The 11,615-nt window shown below is 37.6% G+C and overlaps 1 protein-coding gene across 2 annotated transcripts; it reads right to left on the minus strand.

The window, feature by feature from the left end:
• Window positions 1-1,012: 1,012 nt before the first annotated feature.
• LOC145130622 (piezo-type mechanosensitive ion channel homolog) lies at window positions 1,013-11,400 on the minus strand. Of its 2 annotated transcripts, XM_079065397.1 has the most exons (19): window positions 10,934-11,400; window positions 10,540-10,620; window positions 10,278-10,434; window positions 10,037-10,194; window positions 9,497-9,653; window positions 9,228-9,414; window positions 9,011-9,126; window positions 8,788-8,872; window positions 8,479-8,694; window positions 8,233-8,410; window positions 7,899-8,027; window positions 7,635-7,808; window positions 7,318-7,548; window positions 2,844-7,120; window positions 2,591-2,749; window positions 2,011-2,514; window positions 1,752-1,893; window positions 1,520-1,664; window positions 1,013-1,438 (listed from the first exon to the last, which is right to left on the minus strand). In XM_079065397.1, the coding sequence occupies exons 1-19, from the start codon at window positions 10,980-10,982 to the stop codon at window positions 1,303-1,305; spliced, it is 7,281 nt and encodes a 2,426-aa protein (XP_078921523.1). In that variant the 5' UTR covers window positions 10,983-11,400; the 3' UTR covers window positions 1,013-1,302. The 2 variants fall into 2 exon arrangements, with proteins under 2 accessions (XP_078921523.1, XP_078921524.1); XM_079065398.1 differs by lacking the exons at window positions 1,013-1,438; window positions 1,520-1,664; window positions 1,752-1,893 and having other exon boundaries at window positions 2,076-2,285; window positions 2,380-2,514.
• Between the last annotated feature and the right edge of the window lie 215 nt (window positions 11,401-11,615).

Consider the following 11,615-nt stretch of genomic DNA (forward strand, 5'->3'; position numbering starts at 1 on the left):
TATAAAGTACATAATTTTTTTATTAATATCATAAACGGGTTAGCGAGTCAACCCGTATGTTTTTTGGCAAACTCATATACGACCCGTTTAATAAACAGGTTGATAGGTTAAAAAACTCAACCCAAACTCGTTTATCTTCGTGTTGGATCATAGGTCATGTCGAAGATTGTCAGACTTAATTTTTAAATCCAATCATAATGAGAACGAGTGAACAAGTGGTGACGGTCAGTATGTTGTATCATGTTTATTAATTCTATATTTTCAACAAAATAAATAATACAAAATGTTGATATGTAAAATTTCTTACATAATTTTTAGATATGAATTACATACATAGAAAAATAATTTAAAAAAGAAAAAGAAAAAGGAAAGAGTACTTATTTATTAAAAGTTTAAAACAAGTAATAATTAATTATATAATAAAACTAAAATAAAAAATAAAATAAAAACGAGGCTAAAATGGTCATTTTAGAAATTTAACAGAGGATGCTTGATGATTATAGAGAGGATGCTTGCTTGACGATTATAGTGTGAAGGACCAAGCTCACAATTTTTGCCAACCATAATGATCATCCATGTAAAAATTTCAAAACTTGGACCTAAAGTGCAGAAAAATGCAAAAGCCACAAGGACCAAAACTGTAATTGACTCACTATTTCCTTATGTAATTTTAGAATTAAAAAACTACAGGTACCAAAAGTGCAATTTCCTAAATTAAAAACTACTGGGGCCAAAAAAAATAGTTAGTTAATCTATTGTAAACAACAGGGACCAGAAATGTAATTAATAAATTTCCTTTTAGAATTAAGAACTACATGGACCAAAAGTGTAAATTGTTAAACTAAAATCTACAGGACCAAAAGCATAATTAGGCGATTTTCTGCAAACTAAAAGGATAGTATAACAACAGTAACCACAACTCATAATTAACTAACTGAATTATACAAATTCCCATGAGCAACTCCAAACACGTATTCCCAAGCCACAAATACCAGTGTCACAATACAAGATGTGTGTGTATGTCTAAAATACCCTTTCAGTAAAGTATGAACAACAAGATAATTGTGTTTATATTGTATTTGTATGTATATATGTTTACAAATAAAGAACTCAATGCAATCTCCCTATTAATTCATATATACACAAACAATGTTACAAGATTAATGAATCGATTGATACACTCTCTTCCCCACAAAAAAATTGAAGCTTGACACTTACCCTAATGTTAGCATCTGTATCGTTAGCCAGTTTTCTCCCCTACTATGGTTGTATCTTTGACTTTGACTTTGACTTTCTACGAAGCTAGTCAAGGCTGGTGTACTCTAGCAGCATGTGCGGTGATCTGTATATTTTCACCAATGTCCAATACAGCACCTCCTCCACTCCAAGCTCCCCTTCTGCCCTTGCAGCATAAATATCCTCACAAATCGCAATCAATCTGCATCCAACAAAAAGGTTCATTTACCATTACACCAATAAATGTACCATAATACACAAGTGTGGGAGTGGGAATAAGTACCTGTCACAAGAAGGAAGATTCTCATATGGGATTCTCATTCTGAGATCAGAGCACTGAAGCCTTATGAATCTACCAACTGCAAGCACAAATGTAATATACAGACCCCATATACTGAATTTACTCAGTGTCTCTCCAAGAAATCCCTCTGTAATTTAAAAAGAAAAAAAAATTCAAAATATCAGTGTTATTAATTCATCACACAAAACTAACAAATCCGCGACACAACACTTACGTGGCGTTTCTTCTGACACAACAATCGCCATGGGCCCCATCAAATCCCCACACACACTTGAATTCAACAGACTTATATCAAAAAAAGACCACCATTCCGAATCCCCACGGTTCAAAACAAGCATCCCATCCACACCATTCGCCTGCAAAACATCACCATTCACAAAGCTAAGCAAATACATTTACAGTTATACCCTTCCACTGTAGTTGAACGTGTCATTATTTAAAAGAAGAGGAAGGATAGTTTCGTCATTATATACCTCCTGGTCAAAGGGTCTGACGTCCCCAGAACCCGTAACACGAAAATACCTAGGATACGTGTTGTTTACCCTAAAACTGTTGCTAAAACCATCAAGAACCCGTTTAACTTGTGATGGGTCGGGAAGATCCGATTGATCTAAAGTTTGACCAAACATGACAACTTCTTTATTTTTAGGCCTTTCTCGATTCAATATCCAATTAAACTTCATATCCATGCCCTTAGCAAGCGATTGACTGAATCTTGTCTGAACAACTTCTGGAACAAGCCATAGATCTGTCGCATCTCCTTGACAGCAAATCACTTGAATATCATTCTCATTATATGATTCTAAATAACCATGAGGGTCAAGATTTTCAGAAGAACTGACATTCGTCCATGGAGTGATTGCACATAGAGTCGTTTGGTATAACATTATCCTTCCGCCCTCTGTTTTTATGTCGAATTGAATGCTCGCATCGTTGATAGGGTTTGCAATGTTTGTCGGGTTCCCGCTGCTATACATCTGCCAAGTAAATAAACTCAAAATTAATCTCAAAATCTTTGAAATAAAATGCGAACAAAAATGGTGGATTTCTTACAAGCATAGGAGCCCAGATGACGCATATTAATATGAAGAATAAGCATATCCCGTTGCAGAATTTCGTCACTTTTGTTTGCTTGTCTCCTTGTTTATGACCCGCCCTGTTTAAATCAGTGTCACATTTCACGAGGTACAAGCTTGCATTTATGTCCTCCAACTACACAGGACAGGTAACAAAAGACTATTAGACCAAAAAGGGCGGGAAAATGATGAAAAAGGGCGGGAGATAGAGAACAGGATAATATGCTAACCTTGAGCCAGTCATACATGGTCAACGTTGTGGTGGTGCATGACCAATCAAGCACACATCTTAACTCGTATAGGAATGGTAGGGCCCGATAGAGTCTGTACCCTAAATAGTTAACCCTGGTTACACTGCTGGTCAAAAATTGTCTGTACAACGTGCTTTTATGTGGGACCCCCGATCGGATTTGCATGGCTTGGAAGGCGAGAGAAATCGCTTTCATTACAAATATCGCACGAAGGGCAAACCCCGCTGCATTTTGCTGTGATGGCTTCGTGTTCCACGCGTAGTTTGTGACACAGATGGTGAAAAGAAGGAGGTTAAAAATGTAAAATATCACTTTTCCAGTGGCGAATGAACAGAGGTAGATGATTCGATCAAGCACGATCAAGAAGAAGACTGCCATTAAAATGAACACAAACTCTTTTGGGAACTGGTCTTCGAGCTGATAAACATCGAGTAATTCGCTTTTGTTTTTGATAACGGATTGGTAGAATATTGCAATCAAGAAGAAAACGACTAAATCTGCACCGAATGTATACGCGTAAAGATCGATCTCCCTTTTTCCTCCACCGATTACTGAAAGTATCGGGTATGGAAACCCGACCCGTTTGAAAATATCTTTATTCTGTGCTTCGATTATCTCCTTAGCTACATCTGCTGCGGGAGTCAACGACTTGTACCTTTCGGTCAACGTGCATTCGTCACGTGGTGATGCGTATACGACCTCGAAAACAGCCATGGCAATGTTGGAGTCTTCTGTACTCCTTTCGATGCTTTGAACCTGAAGAACACTGGGACACGGGCAAGTTTCCGGGTTGGGTTCTTTACATCTTGCATCATGAACAATTCTAAGAGCTTGGTTTAGACCCGATTCGATTCTCGCGGGTTGAATCCCGTCTTCCGGACGCAAACAAACATCCATTGATAACTGGATAAAGTATGGTGGCGATTCCGCTTCTTGTGTTAAAGATTTCCAGTATCGAGTACAGTTTCTGATTATCAATATTGCCAAGTTTTTTGCGGGTAGGACAATCTTTCGAGCCTTTTCTTTCCAATTTGAACTCGAAAGAAACTCGTTTTGGTTTACGATTCCTGTAGTAAGACTGCTGAATTCCGTTGATGAAACCAATCCGCTGTCTTTTGCGGTTATCGAGCTTTGAATCAGGGTGAATAGGTACACCAGAAACAGAGGAAACAAACTGATTACAAAAGATGCGGTTATTTTTTTCGCCGGAAAACCCCATTCCGTCAGAAAAGCCGATTGGATTGTGAAACCGCAGTGTTGTATGATGATCTGATACATGTATTGAATCAAGATGTAGAATTCTGTGTACATCAGCATTACCACCCAGAAAGTGTAACTTGGTCCCGTATTGACACACAGTGCGTACAAAAACAGAGCTGCAAGATACACCATTGAAAGCAAGCTAAAGTTCCAAAGATAGACGAGAAGGAAACAACAATAGCAGACAATATCGTTGTTTGATCGCATTTGCGCCCAAATATGTCGAAAGATTTGACCGATGTGGATGCTCGGTGACTCGGAACTCATTCTACTTCTCTCGGATTCCACAGAACCCGATCGATCGAAACCCGTGTAATCTTCGTCTTGGTGTTCGGCCTCATGTATAATCGGAACCGGAACCGGAACTGGAGCATCGGAATCAGAACCGGAACCGGAATCTTGAGGAGGAATGTTGAAGTAGTTTGCTAGATTTGTAACCGCCTGATTCCCCATCGATTGCACCTGCGAAACACCGTCTCCAATCAACTGTACAGCAGAAATCAAAGACCTTTCCTTTTTCCCCTTATTTTTCTTTTCGATTTCCGGAATATCCTCTTCAGTGATTTCAGAAAGTGATATTTTTCTCGGAGATTGCATCGCCGATAAACTCTCGAAAGGAAACATCGGGTCACCGGAATGTTCACGGTCAATACTTCTCCGCCTCCTTAACCCTTCCCAGTGCGGCGACCCGTCACCACCACCACCACCCGCCACAGGTGCTGGTACCGGAGGTGGTTCCGTACTATGAAGCTGAATCTGTAAATTAAGCATCTCAGATTTCATCTTTTCAACTTGCAAATTCCTCTGTCTTTTCTTCTCTTCTGCTTCACGAATGTACTGCAATTGTGCGGTTTTCCAAGCCGCCTTTTTCTCCTGTTCGCGTACAATCGCACCGATTTGCTCGGCTTCCAAATACCGGAAAACATAATCGAATTCTTCAGAAGCAAACATATACGATTGCAAAGACACCAATATAAAAATTATGATTTCAACCAATGCGGAACGTGACGTGATTTTGAACCCGTAATCATACTTATAAAACCCGATAACTTCATAAATATAATCAACGGTATCGCATTTTCCTTCGTTAAAAGAACCGATAAATGGCGATTGATAAGTCAACGAAAGCACGATGACCAAAAAGTTATATATCCGCAACCATCTAAAGATCTTGTTCTTCTTTTTCAAAATCGTGAGCCTCATTCGAAAGAAAATCAACGCGAACGCAAGATATCCAAGGTGTAAAATATCGTATTCAAGTGTTCCAGTTATTAAAACCAACGCGAGAACAAGATCCAACAAATGGCAATAACAGTATAACCGAAGATAGTCAAGAAAAGTCCACATTGACTTTGTTTCAAACGAGAGGTCCCGCCACACAAACGCGTTTTTCCTTTGCGATAACATTTGTCGATAAGTAAACGACCCGGAAAAACTCCCGAACCGATCCGCCCGTAATTTAAAACACGCGAACATGAACACCAAAAAGTAACTGCTCAAGACCCGCGGGTCGTCCACGGTTAACCCGAGCCAGCAGTCAAGACAGTAGCTGAAGTACAAATCGGAGCTCCGCCAGCACTCGTGGCAGCGCGTGGCGGTTTCCGGGATGGTGTTGCGCCAGGTGGCGAAGTATTCGAGTACAAGTACAGTGGCGAACATAAAGACAAATAATGGCCATGCTTTGCGTATAAGCTGGCGACCTAAAAGCACACATGCAGCAAGTGATGCGATGTACAGCATGGACACGATGTTTAGAAGTGCAAAACTTGTAAGAAGCAACACGATCATTGTGATTTCAAGCCCGAAGAGAATATACATGTTTTCCATCCAGAATTTCAAGTAGACTTTCAATGAAGTTTTTTGCATTTCGAATCGTTCTTTTCTCAATGCGAGAACCCGTTTTTTATTCCATTTATGGTTCTCATTTATACTCCCCCAAAAATATCCGAGAAGATTCCGTTTGCTGCTACTTTCCTGAATCCCGGTTTTTTTACCCGAATCTCCGGGCCATGAATTACTCGTTTTGATGGTGGGTTTTTCTAAATTTCGGGCAGACACATCCGAGACAACGGGCAGCACGTCTTCTTCTGAAAAAAACAACGGGCAGGGTTCTTCCCATTGACCGACACCCGAGAGCCAGCTAGGCATCAGTTCGAGCCAATGAAAGACATTGTATTGAAGCGTACAAGCTGCAACCACTAAAACTTTAGCCCTCAATCCGGCTTCCACCCCCCAAAACCCGGGCTCGTACACTTTCAACCCAAGAAAAACGGATACATCATAATATTTTTGACCCGGGAACATATGGACCCGTTTGCCCAACATTTGAAACAAATACTCGATTGTAACAAGAAACCCCGTGTATGCCAGAAACGATTTCGATGGGACCCGCGAAGCTTTAGGTAAAAGTGAGCAGAGCACAATGCCAAGAAGATACACGAACCCAAACGCGCTTATTGGTGATAAAGCAGCGTAAAACATCGCGACAAATAAAATCTTTTGACTATGCCAAATCAAAAGCCTTCTGATAAACCCGATTATACCAAACTGTATTCGATTCGGATCTTCAACTGTTCGAAACCTGCTTTGTCTTCTCTCATAGCTATAAAGTTGCATAACAATGGTGATTGCTAATGGCTCTGAGACATTTTTCAACAATGAAGCCTGAGGATTGTATCCGAGGATTGTGTAGAGATCGATGGTTTGGGATACCCAGATCTCGAAAGATGGAAAGATGCTTAAACTGTAGATGAGAATGAACATGGTGATGGCGTATGCTTTTAATGGGAACCATAATCTGCGTTTTGTTTTCTGAACAAGTTGTCGACCCGTAATCCAGAAGAGAAGAAGGAAAATGAACCCGAATGATACAAAATTTGGGCTTGCCATGTAGACTGTGATGAGTATTGTTATGAACGCAATGTATGTGCCAAATGACCTGTATAAAGATAGAAATTTCTGCCCGATTGCACTTAGATATGAAGCCACTTTCCTCTCTGAAAGAAAGATTAAAAAAAACAGGTGAATGTTCACTATTAGTAAATCTTGATAAAGTGTAAGGGATGAGTGTTTTGAAACTGACTATTGCAACTTGAATAAGTGGAAATAGAATTAAATAATCGGTTTGAATTGAACACACATCCAAACACCCATTAAGACATGATTAAATCTAATGTATGACAAAAGTAAAGACCTTGAGATGGAGTATCATCGTTGTTTCTTGTTCCCGATGCATAAACAGACAACAAAACTGATTTATTCAAACCAGCTTTCAAGATACTGAACCCAACAGGAGGATATGGTGTATGCTGTACAATTGCTGAGAATGAAAACAGCATTTTATACCCGTGTTTATCAATGGCACAAAAGCATGCAAGCAAAGCTATTTCAAGAAAATCCCACGAGCTACCATGTTCACGAAGACCTGTGGCAAATTTGGTCAGATATTTAAAAAAAAAAAAAAAAAATGCAACATAATAAAAAATAGTCTAATAGAACCATTAGACATACCTAATTGAGACAAAACTTCCATAGTTATTGAGCCACTTTTCTCCAATGCTTGAGAGACGAGAGTTATTTGAAGAGAATACAACAAAGCAAAATGAAGCTCGCATAAAAGAAGTAAGACATGGCGTACTTTGTTGCTGATGTTGTGGCTCAAAAGATAAAGGAAAAAGAATATCACTGGATCATAAATTAGGGTTTTATATTAGAGAGCTTGTTCTGAAATGAAATTGGATTAATAAAAAGATTAAAATCAAAATTAAAACATACTGTATATAGCATGGATAAAACCGGGTTTCATTGCAATGAGAAATATGAGCACCAGCATAATAGCACGTGAGCATTTTCGTAGTCCCCAAGCAATTGTAGCCACAATCAGCACTTTTGTTTCTTCTTTAACTGCAAGAAATAGCATTCATTTGTTTTAACTGCAAGAAAAAGAAGTTAATTCTTGGAAAAATAGGTATTTTGCAAGATCCATTGGCGAAATAAGTGGTTATTTTGTGATAAAAGTTGAAAGGAGATCATTTAGTGATATTACCTTTCCCATTTTTGGTTATTTTTGTGTTTACCCCTAAAAAGTCAAAAATAATCACCTACTGACCTTCATGATTTGCATCTCCATTTGACACCTCAGGGTCCTCATCAGAAATGTAAAGAAAAACAGAATTGTTGACAAGATTCCCAAGGGCAACCAAAACCCCAAGACAAAACTGAGCAAGTATAAAGAACCCCGGAATCGGATAATGCCACAATCCCACCATTTCCCAAATCTCCATATCCTATTTAACCAAATTTAAAGTCAAATAAAAAAAACAAAGAAAGAAAGTGAATAATAAATATTGTTTACCTTTCCAAGTTCAAAGTTGAGGTATGCAAAAGCGACATTGAAGATATAAGTGCTAACAGCCCATAAGAGAATGAAGATGAGAAGCAGCCCATTTAATCGGTGCAATTGGAATAATGATGGGAAAGCAAATATAATGTAACCCACATATACAAGTAACCCAAACGCGCATACACTTGCAAAATAGAAGCTCCATAAAGAAAGGGCAAACAAGGACACCTGTCAATTTCATCACTGAAAATTTAACAAATAAGCCCAAACAAATATAACTGCTTTCAAGCTAACACATAAGTGTAGTTCAAGGGTATGCACCGGAACTCCATAGGTGAAGAAGTTGATACTGAATGTCCGGAAAACAGCACCTCTCACTAAAAGATTTGTGTGTCTTACACCAGATCTGCAAATAACATCACATTTAATTACAGAGTAAACTGGAACAGGGGTCAAAATTGCTAAAATCAGCTATACTCAGGGACCAAAATGTGATTTACTCCTAATTCAATACCTCTTTTGCAAAAAAAAGGGCCTTAATTACCTTGATTCACGAACAAAAAAAGAGTCCTTTAAGGGCAGAAGATGCTCAGTTATGTTGCCTTCACTTGTGGACATGATGGAATCCATTTCTTCCAAATCATGTTTGACAAAAGATAACTGTGAATCACCAAAAAAACAAGCGAATGAATAATTAACCATGAGTTTTAGAAATAACAGAAGTAAAAGGTTACATAATAATAAGAAAAGGCACACGATACCATGAAGCAATATATGATTAGTGAAGCTGCAGAACAAAACTGTGTCCACTCAGAGGTTGTAGAGATTTTGTAGAGGCCAATGAAATCAGCTATTGTAGCAATGAAGTTTGGGAAGTCTAGGGGAAGTTGATAGGTGTATAGCAACAAAATATTTAACCCCGCATAAAACCAGAGATATCTCCACCACCTTCATCATCATGTAAACAAACTGTCAACAACTAGGAATGTGAATGTAACATGTAAAATTACCAAAATATCCTTAAGATTACCTGAAGAGGCCATGAAAGTTGCTTGTTAAGGACCAATCCACAAGACCCACACAACTACAAACAAAAAAGGGCAAAGAAATCCAAGAAGAATTGCTGATTCCAACAACCAGTTGAACAGCAGGCAACAGCAAGCAGAAAGCAACCTTCAAATGTGAACCTTCCATTTCCATATCATCAAAGCTTCATAAGTTGTTGAAGTTTTCAACTAATTCTTACTTTCAAGTTTTTCTATTACAGCATTGTACTTTCTAATTCTTTCTTATTAAGCTGCTATATTAATCATTACTTATCATTGTAAACTGATAACAATCTAGAGAAAAAGGGAAATATTTAGACTATCTTATTATGCTAACAATCAAGACTTTGTACTTCAAAAAATCTACCCAAGTTTGTATTTGGATGGCATTGCTATAATCAGAAAGATATTTCAAAGTACAATGTTGTAATGGAAAGTAATAAGCAAAGAAATGAAAGTATGTTGTTATTTCTTGTATTTAACACTGTTCTAAAACTGAAGAGCTAAATAAAGTTGTTACTAACCTAATCGGTCAAAAGCTGATGATGAACCCCCGAAAAAAGAAGAGGCGTGTATAAACAAACCTAATCTGCTTTCATGGAGTTCAATAAAAGCAGTGAATGCAACTAGTAGTTGAACAATCAAAAGATAAATCACTATGGGTGATCTCCATGTTGTAACTCTGAAAAAACAAAAACATACCTCATGAGTCTGCATAATATAATAATCACAATAAATGACTGAAAATTGGATTCAAAATCTCACATCATAAATCCTATGAGCTTTGCCCACCAAGGTTCTTCTGCATTGCAGCCTCCGCACTCAATGGCCCATGTGATTAGAAATGTTGTTTGTGAAAGGATTACAAGAAATGAGAAGAGTATGATAATCCATAGTAGTGGTCTCCCTCTGGATTGAAATCCTATAAAACATAATGATTATGATTTGCAAAATACACAAGGAAAGAGATATTTGTTAGGTTAAAAGGTTTAATTGAGAATATAGAAGACTAGATGAAATTCTTTACCTCGTTTAGGAGGAGTGAAAAGAATAAGTAGAGCCGCTAGCAAATTTCCAAGAGAGATCAAACTCCAGTTGAGTAAAGCGGCTGCAAGAGCATAAAGAATGAAAATGTATAAGACAATAAATTACAAAATAATTAGGAACGTTGCTCCTGCTCTAAAAAAGATCATCAAATAGCATTGCAGTTCACAATTGAACATTTAAGAGTGAACTGAATCGTTTTCAACTTCAAAATTGACAAGAACTACTTCCTTTGGATAAAAAAAACAAACTTCAAAGCTACATTAAACTATCTGAAGTACCAAAATTTACAGACATTTTGGGGTTAAAAACAAAATATATGTTAGAAATTATCAAGGTTTGAAGCTCTAAATCATAAGTGGGATGAAAGAAGATACCTGTTAAGAGCAGTACAGGCAAAACAAACCCACCAAGAAATCTCCCCATAATTCGCGCTGGTAGATTCAAAAGAAGATCGGTTCATACCACGTTCAGGTCAATCAAATCACCCGGACTTCAAACTTAATCTGGTTTTCACATGAAATTACAGAAAACCCAATCAGGTTAACTTCGGAAGCTGAAATTTTCATCGACAAACTAAACTCACAGAGAAGAAGGCTTTGTTTTGGGTATTTGATTGGGTTTTCCTGAAGTAATGGGTGAGAAACTGAAAGTCAAGATACTATCGGATCTTGAATTCAACTGTGGGGTAATTATTTATTGGTGGGTGTACAGAGTTGAGGGATAGAGTTAAATTGATCTGTGGAGGTTTGAAGAGGGAAAGCGGATATGTAGCAATCTATTGAGAATAGGGTTCAAGATTTGAACGCATGTATTCGTTAGATTGCTGCACTTGGTTTGTTGGGTGTTGTAGCCTTGTAGGACCAAAGTCCTGGCTTGTTTGATATTTGAAGGAAAAGGTTTTTGTTTGGAAGATATTTTCTTGTGGTTTTCTTTTGAAATATAAACATTACATGTTTATTAGAATATTATATTTTTAATTTTTTTTAGTAAGGGTATTTTCTAAAATATATTAAACTGTAGTATTATGTTTCCATTTTTTTTAATTAAAATTTTTTG

Source organism: Lactuca virosa, chromosome 8 (assembly GCF_052849685.1).
Source record: "Lactuca virosa cultivar CGN04683 chromosome 8, Lactuca_virosa_CGN04683_v6, whole genome shotgun sequence".
Taxonomy (NCBI): domain Eukaryota; kingdom Viridiplantae; phylum Streptophyta; class Magnoliopsida; order Asterales; family Asteraceae; genus Lactuca; species Lactuca virosa.